The sequence below is a fragment of the Hipposideros armiger genome, unplaced genomic scaffold (assembly GCF_001890085.2).
Source record: "Hipposideros armiger isolate ML-2016 unplaced genomic scaffold, ASM189008v1 scaffold_235, whole genome shotgun sequence".
Classification (NCBI taxonomy): domain Eukaryota; kingdom Metazoa; phylum Chordata; class Mammalia; order Chiroptera; family Hipposideridae; genus Hipposideros; species Hipposideros armiger.
In genome coordinates this window covers 1,901,236-1,920,165 of record NW_017731585.1, presented here as the reverse complement: position 1 = coordinate 1,920,165, position 18,930 = coordinate 1,901,236, and the positions used below count along the sequence as shown (strand labels likewise).

Genomic DNA, 18,930 nt, shown 5'->3' with positions numbered 1-18,930 from the left:
TAACCTGGCTAACACCACTCTTGCCCAACTCTGGTGATTCTCTGAGACTCACCCCACCCAATTATGCACCCAGCACAAACCTGTCTCAGAAGCTGATCCATACAAGCAGCCAGCCTGGGCCTGCACTACAGACTTTCCTAAAGTCTCTCAAAGGTTCACAAACCACAAACCACAAACAGGCAGCAGCTGACCTTGGCATGCCCTGAACATCTTGATAAGTGTCCCCAAACTGGGTATTAGTAGCAGCAGCCTCAGTTCACAGCATAACCACTCTCAGGTATATTAAGGCCCAGCACAAATAGCTACCAGCCACAGATCATCGTGTAGATCATGTTAGCTCCCACCAGGTGGCCCTGGGCCAAGTATAGGCAGCAACTGACCTTGGCATGCACCAAAGTCCTTCCCCAGAGGCTCCACAACCAATACACCTGCTGGCTGGCTTCAAATTATATCAGAGCACTACCCAATTAGCACCACAAACAACACTCCCAAAAGGTGGACTCAGCAGGCACCAGAGCCCTGCTAAAGTGAATCCCGCTTTGTGGGGTCAGCCCCCACACAACAGCTTGTTCATTGTAGTCAAGGCCAGTCCTCATAGCCAGTCAGCCTGAGGGTCTGACTGATTTCCAACAGCAATCAAGGATCAAGTAAAACAGGAGGGCACACACAACCCATACAAGGGACAGCCCTGGAGCACCCAGCTCAGATGAACAGGGAGACTGTGCATTGGGCCACACAGGATACCTACCATACAAGGTCACTCTACTAAGACTGGGATGCAGAGCAGCCCTTCCTTATACATAGAAACAAACACAGGGAGGCAGACAAAATGGGGAGACAAAGAAACATGTCCCAAATGACAGAACAGAACAAAGCTCCAGAAAAAGAACTAAACAAAATGGAGACAAGCAATCTAGCAGATGCAGATTTCAAAAAACTGGTTATAAGGATGCTTAATAAACTTAGGGGCAGAATACATGAACTCAGTGAAAACTTCAACAAAGAGATAGGAAACATACAAATGGAGATAGAAAACATAAAAAGAAACAGTCAGAAATAAAGAATACAATAACTGAAATGAAGAATACATTAGAGTGAATCAACAACAGACTAGATGCAGCAGAGGATTGAATGAGCAATTTGGAGGACAGGGTACTGTAAAACACCAATCAGAACAGCACAAAGAAAAATATAACAAGGATAGGTTAAGGACTCTCTGGACAACATCAAGCGTAACAACATTCACATCATAGGGGTACTAGAAGAAGAGAGAGAGCAAGGGATTGAAAACCTATCTGAAAATAATGGCTAAAAAGTTCCCTAACTTAGCAAAGGAAATAGACATGCAAGTCTAGGAAGCGCAGAGAATCTCAAACAAGATGAACCCAAAAAGGCCCACACCAAGACACATTATAATTAAAATGCCAAAAGTTAAAGACAAATAGAGAATCATAAAAACAGTAAGAAAAAAAGCAGTTACTTACAAGGGAGCTCCCATAAGACTGTCAGCTGATTTCTCAACAGAATCTTTGCAGGCCAGAAGGGATTGGCACAAAATATTCAAAGTGATAAAAAGCAAGGACCTACAACTGAGATTTTTCTACCCAGCAAAGCTATCATTGAGAGTCAAAGGACAGGTAAAGCGCTTCCCAAACAAGAAAAAGCTGAAGGAGTTTATCACCACCAAACCAGTATTACAAGAAATGTTAAAGGAACTTTTTTAAGAAGAAAAAGAAAGAAACCAAAATTATGAATAAGAAAATACTGCAAAGAAAGAAAATTCTGACAAAGGCCAACATATAATGAAAGCAGTGGATCAACCAACACTAGCTAGTACAAAGGTTAAAAGGCAAAAGTAGGAAGATCATGTGTAATTACAACAGTAAATTAAGCAATATATGCAAACACACACACACACACACACACACACAAAGTAAAATATAATGACAAAAATACAGAGAGTGCCAAGAAAATGCATACACATTTTATGAAATGAAAAAACCGTATTAAAATTATGCTGATGGTAACCACTTTGAGCACCTCTTGTAATTGCAGAAGTCAAAAGGAACTTGTATTCATCACTTTGCAAGTTATGTAAATGTTAACCACAATGCTGTACACCTGAAACTAGTATAATATTGAATGTCGACTATAATTAAAAAATTAAAAAATGTACAGATCCTTATTACAAGTATAAAAAAATTACAGGTAGAAATAAACATAATGAAAATACTCATGACTTATGTGAAGAAATCTATACTAAAAGATATTTTTTTAAAAAACCACCCTGAACGCATGAAGGAACACAACAGGTTCCTGGATAGGAACATTTAAAATAGTAAAGATGTAGAAGATGTATGTATCTGCCCAAGGTAATTTATAAAGTCAATTAAATCCCAATAAAGTCAAACCCTAACATAATTTTTACAAAACTAGGTAAGATCATCTGAAGGAAAAATTAAATGTATAAGAATAGGCAAGACATTTATTTGAAGAATAATAAGGAGATTTGCCCTATTCCATAAATTAAAATAGTGCTATGTTGGTGAGGTACAGAGTTTGCATTTAAATGCTGGAATTTAGCATATGAAAAATGTGGCATTTTAAGACAGGGAAATTTTATCTGATCAGTAGATAATGTAGAGACAACAAAATAGCCATTTGGAAACAAAAAGTAAATTAGCTACTCCACACCTTATATAAAAATGGATTACAAAGAGATAAAGGAATAAAACTTTCTTTTAACCCTTTTTAAATATAAAAGAAAAATATGGAAAACACTTTTATAACACTTCCTAGATAACATATAAAACCAAGGTACCATGTGCAATTTATTGATGTAAATTTTATCGCAATTAAAAATACAACTGGAAAAAGGAATACCTTAAAGAAAAACATGGCCAATTTTAAAATGTAAAATACCTATGGGGTAAAAATTATAAAGTATAAAGACAAGTAACAAATAAGAAGAAAACTGCGTCATATATAATAGCTACCAAATTAATGATATGAAAAAAACAGCAAGCAAGTGAAAAATAGGCAAAAGTTATAAACAGGCAATGACAGAAGAAAGTTTTTAAACAGTCAATAAACATATGAAGAGATGTACAATCTCACTAATTGAATACAGTACTTTAAATTAAATTGTATAGTATTGAATATAATAATTGAAATTAAAACAACAAAGTATTATTTTCTCCTTCATTGTGATAAATAATGGAAAAGATTAATAATATCCATTGTTAGTGAGGCTTCAGGGAAATAGATACTATCATGCAATGATGGTCAGAGTATAAATTTGTAAAGTCTTTTTGGAGAGCATCTTGGCATTGTTTATTAAAATTTTAAATATGCATAGCCTTAGGCCCAGCAATTCTTTTTCCAGGAACCTAACCAACAGAAACACTTGGAAATGAATACAAGGATGTTCACTGAAGCACTGGTTGTATTAATGAAAAATTGGACATTTCCTAAGTTTTCATCACTGGGGAATGCTGGCATGCAGTTTGGTATGGTCTCGCTATGTAATATCAATTACAAAAAAGTACATGTTATATCATCAACAATACTTATAAAGCATTGAGGGTAGCGTTGTTAAAATGTGTGTGTGTGGATAGGCATGAATACCAATAGGAGAGGAACTTGAAAGGTCTACACTGAACCACTGACAATGATTACCTCTGGGGATGGAAGTGGGATATTAGGGTGGAAGCGGGGAAACACAGACTTTTGCATTTTAGTTTTGACATCGATTCTTTTTGTTTTGTTTTGTTTTAATATTTTTATTAGCACAGTAACAAATGCAGACTTAAGTAGTCCACAACATGTAACCAATCCACTGAGCAACTCCTAGTCACGTCTTACAGTTAACTGCTTCAGGTATTTCACTACAGGTTTTCACGAGTCCTGATTCATACCTCTAATCTTTTCACAATAAACTAGATTGGCATATAAAATAAAATACATAACTACTAATTTCCTATATGGTGTCTTATAGCCACATGCCCATTTTATATATATATATATATGAGATGACAATCTCTAAAAACTGTTGAATATCAATGTTCCCTTCCAAGAAGGGAAAACAAGTTCCAATTTTTTAAACTAAAAAGGATGTAGTCTTGGAAGGCCTTCACATAAATGGCCATGTGTGTTACCTGTACAAAATTAAGCTGTCTTCAATTTACAGACCACAAGCACCTGAACCCAAATGTCTACTCTTCTCTGTACTACATTTCAGCTAATATTGCAGAACTAATGACAATTTAAAATGTTGCTATTACCAATTCTGTCTACTGTAGCAAGATACCTTAAGTTACAACAAAATCTTAGGAAATAAGACTGAATAATATCTGTTATAGAAATACCCTGCTCTTTACCAATTCCCACCCTCCTCCACCCCTTCAAAATCATAAGCAGCTCTCTCTGTGACAGACAAATAATGTAAGAATTGTGAAAACCCAATTTACATAGCGTATCTTTTGGTCCACTGTCTGGCCAGTCTGTCATGTTCTGCTCTGTTGGTCATATACTGAGTGGCAATACTTCCCACCAGGGGTCGGCAGGATTACAGTTTGTAAGAAGTGAGCAGATAGAAAGGAAGACTTTAGAAATGGTTAGTGCTGGACTCCAATTATCTTTCAACATGTCCAAGCAAATAACTCCTTCACTGTTAATATTACAGTGATAGATTCTTGTCCGAAATGTAACATTTGGAGGCTTGAAGGGATATTCTGGTGTAAATGTGATATTATGGAAGAATACATCACCCTCATATACGGATCCTGGCAGCCCTAGAATGGCTGATCTCTATTCATAGATGTTATCACCTTTGGGACCAGCACTGCAGTTAGGTGGAGGGTCAAACGTGATATCTGCCAGTTCCTTCTGATCCTCTTGGCGCTGGTGGAGAGTTTGGAGTTTTTGCTCATGCTGACTTTACTCTCCTTCTTCTTGGGGGTGTTTGTTTCTTTCTCGGTTTGCTGGTTGGAGGACGAAGATGAGGAGGAGCTGGTGCTGGCCCTCGAATCATCATCCGACATAGCAAAACCCCAACCCCGCAAAGAGCCCCTCTCTTTGTATCTGGCTCCTCCGTGCTGCTGTGCTGCTGCGGCTGCGCCTGGCCACTCATGTCTCTCTCACTGGGACAGAAGCGGAAGTGCCGCAACAGCAACTATTAAACAGGCAATGGCTTCCCTCAATTCTTTTTTACATGTAATATTTTTTCCCATCATCCCTGTGCTGCAGCAGCTTACAAAAAGACATTGGTGTGACTATATAATGTTGTGTAAACAGTGTTAGAAACAAAAGCTACAGGATGCTACAGGTGGAAGAGGTCTCCATGGGCTGCCACACACAAAGAAGGCCTGATGGAAGAGGAAGGTTGGATAAGGGACCTCAAATAAAATGTACAATTGGAACAGGCCAAGGGAAAGAGAGGGGAGGTCTCCCAGAGAGGGTGACTTTATCCACCGAGTCATGCCTATCTCAAAGTCATCGATAGCAAGAAGTGCAATCAAAGACCATGTCATTCATTCACCAAGTGCTCATTCCGAGTCGACTGTGCGCAGGTCTTGTTCCAGGCTTTCACAGTCACCATCATCATCACCACCATCGGCATCCCCAAAAGTACATGTTATTATATAGACCAATCCATGGAAAAAGGCATTTTCAACGCTGGTGAAAATATAAATTCATTAACTACTCTTGAGGCAAAGTCACCACTTTAAATTGTATCAGTCTTTAAACTGAGTATACCTTTGGCCCCGACAATCCAGGACTTTATTCTAAGTACAGGAACCTGAGTGAAGATTTACTGACAAGGATTAAACAAGTTAAATAACAGTAACTAGTAAGCTAAACTGTGGTACGTCCATATCATGGAATGTTATTCCACATTTAAAACTATGTTACGGAAGCATATTTAACAAGACAGGAAAATGTGCACACTATTTAGTAATGTGAGACAAGCCAGTCATGAAACAGTATTTATGGTATGAGTGGAATTAGGTTTTTAATTTTTATTTGCATAAAAATGTCTGGAAGGATTTACAATGAAACGTTAAGTTATGCCTGGGTGGAGATATTAAAAGGCATTTTCATATTTTTCCATGTTTTTTCTAATTGAGCTAAAGTCCTTTTGCAATAGAAAGCAACGAACATGTGGAAATCAGGGTACATCATAAGAGCCAACGCTCCTCTGACATTTGCTCTGTGCCAGGAACCATCCCTTAAATGCATCAGCACGTGTCACCTCCCTTTGCAACAGTGAGATGAGAAAAGACCATGCAGCAGCCTTTCTGGGAGTCTACAGGGAAAGACAAGCAATTTGATCTCAGACTAAGAACACCGCAAGGAGAACACAATGGTGCATGGTCAAGGGCAGGGAGTGCGGTCGTGTTAGAAAGAATACCCAAGAAAATTTCCATCCCCATGGACAGCTTAAGAAGCAAAGTGAGCATGTCAGAAAACAAGGCCTATGGGGCCTGGCCCAGAAAAGGCACTCAATCCAGAAACATATCTGAGAGTTTTTATTTAATATTCCGTCCCAAACATATTTGCCCACAGAACTTTTCATTGTGTGGTTTGTTTTGCTCTTATTTTCCATATAGTAACTACTGAGGTGCAGATTTAGGAAAACAAGGCCCCTGGATAAGCAAGGCAAAGGGCCTGCGGAAAGGCCCCCTGGGAGCCTGGAGCCACAGGCCTGTCCCCAGCCTGTCCCCAGCCTTGCCCAGAAAGGACAGAAGCCAAGCCTCCACCACTCCTCGCAGCCTGGAGCAGACGTGTTCCAACCTAAACAAGAATCCATTTTCAGGCCATTCACTTGGGGTTACCTCTCCGCAACCCCCTTAGCACAGACCTCTGGAAGCCTTAGTGGTACCTTCTAGAAGTATGGTCATGGGTTCCTAAGATTTTGAATCTTCTTGTCAGAAACCCATGGCCCTACCAGAGGCTAGGGAAGTGTGAGGAACAGAAAGCTCTGGGCAGAGCAGACACAGCAAAGGAGGCTCCTCTGTGAGGTGAGAGCCACTTCCAGATGAAAGATGGGGAGGGGGGGGAGACAGGAAGAACAGGAGACAGAGGCAGACACAGGAAAAAGGAAAATGAAAAGAAACAAAGAGACAGCCTGAGTGAAGGGAAGGGGAAAGGAGGAGAGAGGAGAGAGAGAGGGGAGGAACAGGGGGAAGAAAAGGGAGAAGAGAAAGGGGTTTTTGAGAAGAGAGAGGGAAGGGGAGGAAGAAGGGGAAAGTGGAGGAAAGGGGTGGAGGAGAAGGGAAGTGGAGGGGCAGAGAAGAAGGGGGACAGATTTTAATTTCCATGAACACTCACAAGCGACCTCAGGTTTTGGAGCAAGCACACACATAACGTGTTCTGGGAGGAACCCACTTCACTCCCTGAAAGCAGTCACATGAATGAACTAAATGACTGCACTCACTTGAATGTAGGGAACCTTTTTATCTACTGACAGAGGGTCATTACTGCCAAGAGACTCAGTGTACGGCTCCAGAATATACTGTGACATAAAAATAAAAAGGACATATATACAATCTTAGGTTTCTGAGCCAAGTGATATTCAAAGTGGATTTCCTCCTCAGCCTTCAGCCATCTGATGTATTTTTCTGTTATCTGTGCCAAAATATATATTTATACTAATAGTCATTTATTCTCTTGAATTAATTTGCTTAAGGAGAAAAAGTGCACGACATTTCAGATAACATATCATTCTGTGCTTCAGAACATTACAATAAGCAAACTCCACGGACAAAGCTGGAGTGCTTAAAGACTACCCACGTAAATCATTCACTTTAACATGCCCCTTATTCACATAGGATACTAAAGATACTTTCACTACTGAGTTTTACCCATTGAAAAAAAGCTTACCAAAACACCACTAATGCCTTTAATATTGTATACATGTATATAATAAAATTAGATTCTTTTTCATATTGGGGACTATCAGCTTTAATTTATGATCCTCTTGATCTTGTGCCAGACAAAACTCAAAGCAATCAAAGATGTACTTTCAGCACACAATAGCAAGTCTTAAAACTGTGAGCCGTATCTTCCTGAATAGAACATTTATGATAAAAAATGACAACTTTCAATTACGGCACTTGGTAGCTAAGGTGTTGCAGAACGCGGCCCATAGCTCCTACCTGTCTCCTCTGCCCACTTCTGGGTGAATTTCTCAGTGAGCTGTTATAACACGAGTCTTGGATCAGTCCCTTTGGGCAACAGATCTGAGCCAACAGTCTTCCCTGCTCCAAGGCCTGGCAACTGACACCAGGACCTCCCAATGCGTGTCTCCTCCCGTGGGTGCCTGGCACCACAAAGCAATCAGGCTGCACAGATCTGCACTGGAGGCACAGCATACAGCCAGTCCCATCTTTCAGACTCGAAGGAGGTTTGGCCCAGAGAGTAGGCTGGGCAACATGAGGACAGGCTTGTGCTCCTTTCTGTCCTGGCTTCCATGTCTACACTACATATCAGTTCAGCATCCACGGAAAGGTCTATCCTCACCCCCATGGCCTGTCTCATATGGCCATGGCCCTTAACAGCTCAGGAGGTATGTTCTAGCCCAGTGGGACCATCTGGAGGTCCCTGCCAGGCCGACGGCAGGGAGGACCACTGACTTGTCCCCCACGCCTCTCCGCAGAGAGTGGATGCACTTACCTCTCATTTCTGTCTCTGAGGAGCCATTGGACCAGGCTGTCCACTTATTCCTGTGCTTGCTGATTTCCTGGACTTTGCAGACGTAATGCCCCTGATCGGCTGGCTGGAGGGTCAGAACAGACAGCATGTAAAGCGCCCCCCGCCGCTCCTCCAGGAGGCGCAGCCTCTGCCGGTAGGCGCTGCGACTGAAATTCCCATAGTACTGTACCACACGCAGCTTGGTCATCTTAACCATCAAGGCCTCCTGGGAGTCGGGGCGCGCAAAGAACCAGCGCACGGCCAGCAAGCTGTCCTTCCGCCTCTTCTGGGAAACGTGGCAGAGAAGAGTGGCATTGTCCCCCTCCAAGTAGTCCACCACAGGCCCCGGGGTCACGGTGACATTGAGGGCCCCACAGACCTCTGCAGAGATAAAAGGAAGAAAGTGAGGAAGGCCACTGCATTTCCACAGGTGTGTCTTTTCTCCAGGAGCTGGTGTGATCTGCATGGCCAGAGAGTTAGGCTGCCGCACCCTTCCATGCCCACTCTCTGCCTTCATGATGGCCAGAAAGAGGGCTCCTTCTGGGGAGAGCTTCTGTGGGAGCCCGTGTCCTCTTCTATGAGACCCATCCACATGGAATGCCACTGACCACCTGGCCAGAGGTATTTTTTTTTAATGTTTTTAAATTAGTTGCTGATGTCTAAATTCAGGAGATTTCACATACAAATCTGGATTTTTGGAATCTTTTGAAAATTCCCAGCCCTCCGTCCACTTCCCTAAGGCCTGCATGGGTCAGTTTTACCACCTGCCTGAGTGGACAATGCTATGGGTCCAGGAGCTGCCTGTCTAAGCCCCTTTCCCTGTCTCAGCCATTTTAACTGTCACCAAGGCAGGTTCTCAGCACCAGTCAGGCATGAGTTAAACTAGTACCAGGAGCTAGAACCGCAGGGCTGTCTCAGTTTCTTGTTCTAAGTCTCTTTGGACTCAGAGCTGAAGGGCAGGAATAGAGCATGATCGAGCCCAGGGGCTAGAGGACCTCCCGACCCCCCAAAAGGTGCTCCAGAATTTCAGGCCCTGTCCACTGCTTCCTGTCCTTCAGTTTCTTAGTTAGATCCACCCCACGGCTGCCCTTCCGGGTGGCACAGGACAGCCCGGCTGCCCTGGAGCTTGTGGGCAGCACCTTCCCCTGGCAGGCAGAGCCCAGGAAGGACTCTGCCCAGGATGCCCAGAACCTCGTCTGTCCAAGCTGAGCTGTCTTCTCACTGGGTCCCCCATCTTCACCTATGTGACACCCAGTGCACAACTCTAGGAAACACCATTCCCTGCCCACCCCACTGCACAGGCAGGTGTCCTCAAGTCACCCCAAATCACGAATGTCCCCCAAATATCACCTGGTCACAGGAAAGGGCTTGGGCCCTTATGCCAGAATCACCAAAAGCTCTGAACCTTGGTCAGTGCTGCGGGTAATCAGAAGAAGTATGACAAAGAGATCAGAGATCTGAACCTTACACTGTGAAGAGGCTGAGTCAACAAGGTGAAGCCCTGTGTGTGTTGGGTGGGGTGGGGGTGAAACATAAAAATATTCTTCATTGTAAAAGTCCAGCCAATAAGCTCATCCTCTTGTATGGTTCCCACTATTGTTTTAATAACTGAACACTTGAGAGATATGACTTGAAGGTCAATGTTCTTTCATTTTCTTTCCCATCTTTGAGAAGCCAGGCCCACCAGGGTATACTCCAGGATACCCCAAGGCCCTTAACTTAATCACATCAGGAAGTGCCTTTTGCTACAAAATGTAGCATTCACAGGTTCAGGGATTAGGACACAGGCATCTTTGGGGGTCACTATTCAGCTTACCATACTGTGATAGTCTTTAATTACCTTAACAAAATAGATGGAAGTATATTCAGAAGAAAAAGGTTGATGCTCAGTGGACTTTAAACAGCTTGTGGACAAGAATGAGGTCTTCTGTCGACAGTGACAAAGGACAAAGCCAGCCCAGGGAGCTACTCGGAGTATGTAGATCAACAGGTGACCAAGGAAGACACATGCTCTCTAGTAACAATCTAACAATCTCACTGTCCATGCAAGGCACTCACATAGGACAAAGAGAGAGAAATTGCTCCCACTGTCTCCCCTGCCTGTTACCCACCTGGCCCATAAGCCATATTAAATTAGTCCCACAGCATTTTCCCTGACCACTAAGGCCCTGTCTGAAAGCCCCCATGCTGGGAGCCCCCTGGTGAGCAGCAACACAGCCAGAACACCAGGTTGACCCCACTCCAACAGCTGAGAGCGCAGCAGAGATGCAGCAGCTGGCTTTCAGAATTGAAGTCCAGCTCCACCCGCCCCCAAGGACTTCCCACTGGAGACAAGGAAAGCTGGGGACGGCAGGAAATTGAAACAATATGGGTGGGATGAGAGCACAGCCTGCCAGCACACCCATCTCCTCCTATTAACACTGCATGAAGGAGGAATTACTTATAGTGACTGAAACCAGGAGAATGTGCCAAGTGCTCCGGTCCCCATGGGAGGCCAGATTCCATCCTGGAGGCAAACTAGTAACCCTTTCACTTCTGCAGCTCAGGCCAGGAATCCACAGTTCCCACGAAAGGGCAGGGACTGAACCATCTTTCCAAGACAAACCCTCCTCTCCTCTTTACCTGTACACGTCTCTGCCTTCAGCAAGCTCCACATTCTCTCACAAATGGCTCCAGCGTGTTTCTCCCACTGAAGTGCAAAGACCCTTGTTATGGACTGAACTGTGTCCCCTCTACATTCATATACTGAATCCCAACCCCCAGAACCTCAGAATGTGATTGTCTTTGGAGACAGGGCCTTTAAAGAGGTGATTAAGTTAAAGTGAGGCCATTAGGGTGAACTCTAATCCAACACAATTGGCGTCCTTATAAAAAGAGGACATTAGGACACAGACACACAGAGACCAGACCATGTGAGAGGACACAGGGAGAAGACAGCCATTTACAAGCCAAGGAGTGAGGCCTCAGAAGGAACCAACTCTGCCGGCACCCTGATCTCAGACCTCTGGTCTCCAGGATTATGAGCAACACATGTCTGCTGTTTAGACCACCTAGTCTATGGTACTTTGTTACGCAGCCCTAGCAAACCAACACAACCTTGTTCACAGGAAGGCTCATTTCAGCTGTACATCTGCCACCGACCCAAACAGTTACACCCACTTTCAACAGGAGGGTTTGGGGGAGTGGAAGGGCAGGTGACTGAAACTGCCATGCTCCAGAGCCCCCTGGAGTCTTAAATCTTTGCTCTCTGGTGAGCAGCAACACAGCCAGAACACCAAGCTGACCCCACTCCAACAGCTGCCCAAGAGTTCAGAAGGCAGAAAGCAGCAGGGATGCAGCAGCTGGCTTCCAGAGGACACAGGCTCTCAGACTGTGGGGCTCCCCACACCTGTGATAAGTTTTCTCAGAAGGCCAGGTGCCCAGGTAACACACACCTCTAAGCACTGGAGTTGCCTACCTCACAGCTCATGTGCACCCCGGGAGGGAGGGGAGAAAATGCAGGCAGAGGACCCAGTGCCTGGCTAATGTTAGCTCAGCTGGATGTTTAGTTAAGTACTAGGAGAGAGGGACACAGCTCATGCTCCACCTAGCAGTGGGCATCGGGACCATGGCGAGCAAGGGCAATACGTAAGTATGCAGGTAGGCGGTGTCCGTAGGGGTCGAGGCCTTTTTCTTCTGGGTCTCAATAACAAGAGAGGACACAGAGTATACACACTTTGCAGGACATGAAGCAAGCCAAGTAAAACTGGGCCAAGCCAGCTACAGGACAGGGGAGGATGGGTGTTACTAGAGCCTCTTATACCAGGTAAGGTAAGGGAGCAGCCCCAGGCAGAGCAGAGATACCCCTCTCCAGGCCTAGGAGGGAGAATTGTCCAAGTCATTCTGGTCCAGAGAAGAACTAAATTGCTTGCTTTGTGGCCTTGCATTGCAGGAAACTGAGGTGAGAGGAAGACCCTCCCACTCCCTCCGGGAACCTCCGCACTCAACTTCCCCCAGCCTATGCCCCAGCTTATGCTTTGTTCACTTAATCGCTCAACAAACACTTGCTGAGTGACAGCCCTGTGCAGGGCACTGTGTGAAGAAGACGGTGTTCCTAACTTCAGTGAGCCTTCAGCCCAGTGGACAAGGAAGCTGGTTAGCAGGAAAAAGGCACAGGAGTATGTGACGACAAACATTTTCAGAGAAAAGGTGCAGGTGCAAATCAGACCAGGATCCTGATCTCGTCTACAGGGTTAGGGGAGAGACCCTGGGGAGGTAACCGTGAGCTGAAGGGTGAATTGCAGTTAATGATATAAAATTCAGGGCAGCAGCAAGGAATCACCTTCCTGGGAGTGGGTCCTACCTGTGCAAAAACCCTGAGGCAGGATGCACCTGGTGCAAGCTGGAAATCCAGAGATCAGAACCCTCTAGTGAAGTCCACTGCCCCCGACCCAGGCAGGCACCAGTGTCTACAGATAAACTTCAGGAAGGGACTTTCCACCACAATCAGGGCCTCCACGGGCAATTCTTAAAGGAGGAATATAACAACATGGGCAGGGGACAGACTGACCCAAACAGAGTGACAGGATTCTGCTGCAGGAAACGTTGTTCCTTCAATAAGCACGGGCTCTGTTACTTGGGAGCCCTGGGTGCCCCATGAGGGGTGGGCCTCGGGTTGCTCATGACCCCAGGCCTTCCCAGTGGCTTGGTGGGGCTGGGCAGAGAGCCAGGAGTTAGCATTCAACAAAGCGGTGTTGGAATAATGGTTCTATTAGGAGTAAGGCTCTCAGAGCCTCCGTTTCCTCATCTGAAAAATGGGAAGATGAGCCTTGCATGGTGAGGGTAAAGCTCCAATAAAATACCGATAGTAGTTTGCATGCCCTGAGAGATGGGCAGGTAGGGGCAATAGAAAGCGACTCACATGCTGACCTGTGTACTCAGGTGGGCTTCCTGGGTGTACAACCTGTAGTTACACAGGGCCCTACGCTTGAAGGGGACGCCCACCTTGGTTTAAGCTCTGCTGTTGCTCTCTGGAAGTTTTAATAATTTTTGAGTAAGAGGCCCCACATTTTCATTTTTCACTGAATCCCACAAATTGTGTATCTGGTTCTGCCTGTGAGCAAACATTAAATTCCTGCAGATAAGATTGATGGGACCTAAACTTCTTGTTCCCATTTGTATGGTGTCAGAAAACAGCATAAAAGGACATCAAATAGTGTAGTCAAATAGTGTGCAACCTACTCACATAGCACACAACCACTCTTCATCCTCTCTGTTTACCTCTCCTACTCATCGTGAGGTGGAGGATGGCAACTTCCAGATGCGGGGGAAGGCAGGACTTCTAACAGAAACAAGGCACTGGCCCTGCCTGGGACACAGAGATAGGCACGGCCCGGGTCCCTCTGTTCCAACCTGGCCAGTGATGTACTAATGGTTCTTCGCTCCACACCTCTCTGTCCTGAGGAGCCTGCCCCACTCACTTCAGGGAGCCAGGAGCCTCTACACTTATAAGAAATGCAAACTGTGGGTACCACTCGTCAGCAAAAATCTCATTCTTATTAAATAGATAGTCTGAATTCATGACAAATAAAGCTCTGAAAATCATACAATAGCATTACTTAAAAACCCATGGCCCTAGGAGCCAGAGCTTACTGAGCACCAAGTAGAAGTGCTACCAGACCTAGACTATGGGGTAATGCATTCATAATAAGCCCATCACCTGAAAACAGCTCTCATCCAGGACAAACACAAGGCCTTGACCAACGATAAGGGCTAACATTTGCTGGGTGTGAACTCCATGCCAAGCACCATTCTAAGCACTTGAGATGTATTCAATATTTCCCCAATTGATCCTCATATTATGTTTACCCCATTTTATAGACAAGAAGGCTGAGGCCCATAGAGGCTAAGTTGCTTGCTCAAACTCACAAAGAACATGGCAGAGCTGGAATTCGAACCTAGGCCACCTGGCCTCAGAGCCAATTCTCAACCACCATTTTACATGACAGCTTGGCTTCTAGTAAATACTTTGCCCCTTGGTTTGTTTTTCTGTAAAATGAGAGGTAGGACCAGGTGATGGCTAAGGTCCTGTTCTGCCCCAAAATAAAGAGGTAAAAAAGTTCAGGAGTCCAGACTTCTGTATAAAGTAGCTCTGCCAGGCCCTTCCTTGGGGGATGGTGACAAAGAAGCATGGGTGAAACACTTAGAAGAATGGGTGGCACATGGCGAGTGCTGCACAAGCAGGTGCTGTCATCATTATCCAAGGCATGGCCTGGGGCAGACTCTAAAGAATCCCAAATTCCAGCTCTCGAGGCCCTGAGGTCTCCTGGAAACATGAGAATGTACTTGACCCCCAAAAAGCTGCTCTCTGGGGGGCACCCTCTCTGACAGCACCTACGATTAGGAAAGTGGTTATAGAGCCTGGGGGACAAAGACTCCTGTGCCCCCTTGCGTCCCCACTGGCTGCTGGCCACTCCACACAAGCCACCAGAGCTGGCCTGGCTCAACCATCCCAGTCAGACCTGCGGCCATTGTCTGTCAGCCAAGACCATGACAATGGTGAAAGAAGTATTTCCCACAGTGCTGATTTCAGGTTCTCTGCAAATCCCGCTGGTAGCCAGGGACAAGGGGTGAATTTCCTCCCACCGTGATGATCCAAGTTACTCTTCCTCAGAATCTGACCTAGGCTGGCTCCAAGGCCAGCTCCATCGCTTGGTAGCTGGGTCACCCTTGGAAAATTACTTAACTCTGAGAATCATCTTTCTTGCTTACAAAACAACGAAAATACAGCTTAGCCAGTATGAGCACAGAGTCTAGAGACAGCCTGCCTGGGTTCAAATCCCAGCACCACCACTTAAGGCAAGTCAATTCATGGTCCTGTGCCTCAGTGTCCTCATCTACAAAATGGGGACAATAATAGCACCTCCCTGAGAGGTTACTTGCAGTTTAACTGAGTTAATGTTTGCAAAGCACCAGGATATACAAGTGTTTGCTCTTATCATTATTACTTGGAAGTGTTACTTGTAATTACTTGTAATTAAATGAGAGAATAATGCAGTACTATACCTGACACCCAATAGGCTCCCAGAAAACCTGGGAGGCACTGACACACTTTTTACTATTATTCTGGCCAGCTAGGCCCTTTCAGCCCTGAGGCAGGCAGGCGGCGCCCTAAGGAATAGGGGAAATTCTTCTGCAACTTAGAAGTGAGCAGAAGCCCCGAACTGAAAGCCAGCAGTGTGGGTAGGGGCTGCGCCTAAGGCAGGGTGCTTTGGCAACGGCCCCACTTCATCCAGCCCTGGATACCCTATCTCACCAGGCTTGGTCATCAGCAAACCGCCGACGGACATGTCCCCAGTCTCTAACACCAGCCTGGAGATCCAGCCCCTCCTGAATGGGTTGGCTAAGCAGCGCTCCGAAGAGTTAAAGGGAAGTTGCTGCCCAGACTAACCTGCCAAAAGTTGTGGGTCCTGACTGCTGTGGAGAAAAAAGAAAACAAGCCAACAACTAGGGCTCCCGCGTTCAGGCTTAAACCTTCCACTTCAAGGCCTGGCCCTTGGAAAGGGTCTGTTCTGAGCCTCTCTGCGCAGCGATGGGGCCCCGGCTGAGGAGGGAAGGATGGGGGCGCCGCCCGAGCCCTCTGCCAGGCAACCTCACGGCGGCAGGGACAGCGCAGACCCGGGCCCGCCGGTGCGCACAGGGAGAGAGCAGCCCGGAGGTGGCAGTGCCTCCCCGCCAGGCCCGAGTCCCGAGCCCCGAGCCCCGAGCCCGAGCCCCGGCCACTCCGCCCGCGGGGTCCCGGAGCCGCCGCCCGCCCGGTCCGCCGTGCTTACCCAGGGCCGGGGCCGGAGCCCGCGCCAGCAGCACGGCCGCCGCCAGTGCCAGCAGCCGCATCTCCCCACCGCCGCCCGGCGCTGTGACGCGGAGTCGCGCCGCCGCCCGCCGGGCCTCGCCGCCCAGCCCGCCCCGCGCCTGGCCCAGCCCCGGCCCGCCCCTGGGCGGCCCGCCCCCTGGGCCTGGCTTCAGGGTGCCCCTCGGCCGCCCTGGGCAAGTGCGCACCCTTGTCTCATACCCCTGTGAGCATTCCCTTGCAGCCTGTGAATGTCTCCTTTTCACCATTCCCATTGCACAGATGAGAAAACCGAGGTTCTGAGAGCTGATGGCTGGGCACCGGGAATACACAGCTGCGTTGGGATCTGTGGTCTGTTTGAATCTCAGACACAGTTACTACTAAAGGGAGAACCTCTTGGAGCGTGCCCCCATGTGAGGCTCACCTGCTGACCAGTGGACCCTTGCCATGCATCCACAGAGACCTTTGTGAGTCAAGGAGCCATTGAGGGAGAAGTCCTCTTCTGCTGCTCTGAATTGGGCATTGGAGGGTGTCAGCAAGGGGGACCCTTGCAAAACTGAGAACGGACAAGTTCAGAGTGTGTGGACGCTATTAAAAATAATGACCACTTAGGGTGCCCTCAGCCACAGCATGGGCTAGGCACTTAGTACCATGTTACTGACTCTTGGCACTCTGAGACGCTGTGACAGCTCCTTAATCTCCATATGCCTCAGTTTTCTCCATCTGTACAATGGGAAAATGGACGTGTCCCTTATGTGGTGTGTAAGAAGATCAAGTGAGACAATTCCAGTTAAGGCCCAAGAATGTCAGCTATCATTAGTATTATCATTATAGATAAGGAAGCAGAGAGATGAAAGAGCTGAACTAAGTTACACAGTCAGGGAGTAGTGACAATGCTACTCAGCCCAGGTCACTCTGAGCCAATGCCTGATGTCTTCACCATGATTCTAAATTTGGGGTCTGAGCCTGACAGATGTGTTAGTCCAGGATCTTCAGAGCAAGAACAGCATACATTAACTATGTTTTGTGTGTGTGTTTTAGGGGAGATCTTTGAAGGGTTCCAGAAAAGTAGAGCCCTGCTTGAGACTGGTCCTTGGAAGAGGAGAACAGGGTCCCCACCTCCTTCCCTCTAGGGGCGGTGAGGAGGGAGGGGAAGGCATAGAGAGAGGTAGTGTTGCCCACTGGTGTTGCGCTCCAGGGCATGTCCCAGAGAAACTGTCTACCCCTGCAGCCCAGGCTAGTGGGTACAGCCTTTGTGATTTCTCCAAATCCCAGGCACTTCCTGGGGCCCTGGGACCTATAGTCCCCGTAAGGCACTTCCAGTTAGGAGACCCTCACACGGAGCAGGTCCTGCAGAGAATGGGCTGACCATCAAGGCAGCCAGACTGAAGGGAGTAGCCCTACTTCCCAGCCAGACTGGTGAAAGGACCCAAGGAGTCCATGGTGAGCTGGCTGCAAGGTCCCTGAATCTGATGCCAAAGACAAGAAGTGAGGCAAAAACTGGTGTCAAGCTGGATCCTCCAGCCCAGGAATGTAAACATCCCTAAGAGACTTCCAGACCAGAGCCTGGAAACCACTTTGCACGTGTGAGCAACCAATCCTCATAACCCATCCCTGTGCAGTTCCAGGCTCCATTTTATAGATTAGTAAACTCGGGCTCAAAGAAGACCAGAGACCTGTCCAGGGCTGGGCCATGAAGTGTCTGAGCTGGGAATTCAGCTTCATACCAGAAGAGGAGAGCTAGTTTTAAAGGCCAGCCGGCGTCCACCCTGGGTAACAGTTGTGAGTCCTCTGAACTTCATTTTCCTGATGAAGGTGACATGTGTAAACTGGCATGTCAACATGGCTGCACCAGGGCAGGGAGCTAAGGAAGTGGCAGGACTGTTTGCTGTCCTCCATGACCTCCCACCTCAATCCCTGTGTATGCAGTTTACTCTCCCAGTTGGTGGAAAGTGAAGGGGCCCCTTATACATGTTGACCACACGTGGAGGAGCCAATTCTGCTTTGGTCATTGTGTCATCTCTTAATATCTGTCTCCTTGCAGAACTGAGCAGACATTCAACCTAGCATTAGACCTAAACGCCCACCCTTTATCTTGCTTTTCTCATTGCCAAAACTGGTGCTGTGCTGGAGATGTGGGGCTGGAAAGTGCTTTTCTTGCAGGTCTGTGATACATGACATTGTTCTGTTTGCAGCTATGTGCTCTCAGCAATTTTCAGCTTCCTAAATAATCTACCGGACCATCTTGGTAAGACCTTTGCTGCATGACACACGAAGAGGAAATATATCCAGTCCCCAGAGGGACACAGTCAATGACCCCAGTGAAACCTAGTATTTCAGTTGCCTTGAATTGTAATAGCAGGGGCCTTTGCCCGCCCCCTGCCTTCACTCACCAGCTTCACTTATGA

The 18,930-nt window shown here is 46.7% G+C and overlaps 1 protein-coding gene and 1 pseudogene across 1 annotated transcript in view; both read right to left on the bottom strand.

The window, feature by feature from the left end:
• VSTM4 (V-set and transmembrane domain containing 4) overlaps window positions 1-16,606 on the bottom strand; it is a 120,570-nt gene extending 103,964 nt beyond the window's left edge. The window contains exons 1-2 of the mRNA XM_019655083.1: window positions 16,506-16,606; window positions 8,677-9,075 (exon numbers count right to left, since the gene is read on the bottom strand). Coding sequence (XP_019510628.1) covers window positions 8,677-9,075; window positions 16,506-16,566 — 460 coding nt within the window. The 5' untranslated portion in view covers window positions 16,567-16,606. The remainder of the gene's footprint in view (window positions 1-8,676; window positions 9,076-16,505) is intronic.
• On the bottom strand, window positions 4,466-5,042 carry LOC109389495 (ubiquitin-conjugating enzyme E2 E1 pseudogene; annotated as a pseudogene).
• Window positions 16,607-18,930: the final 2,324 nt, after the last annotated feature.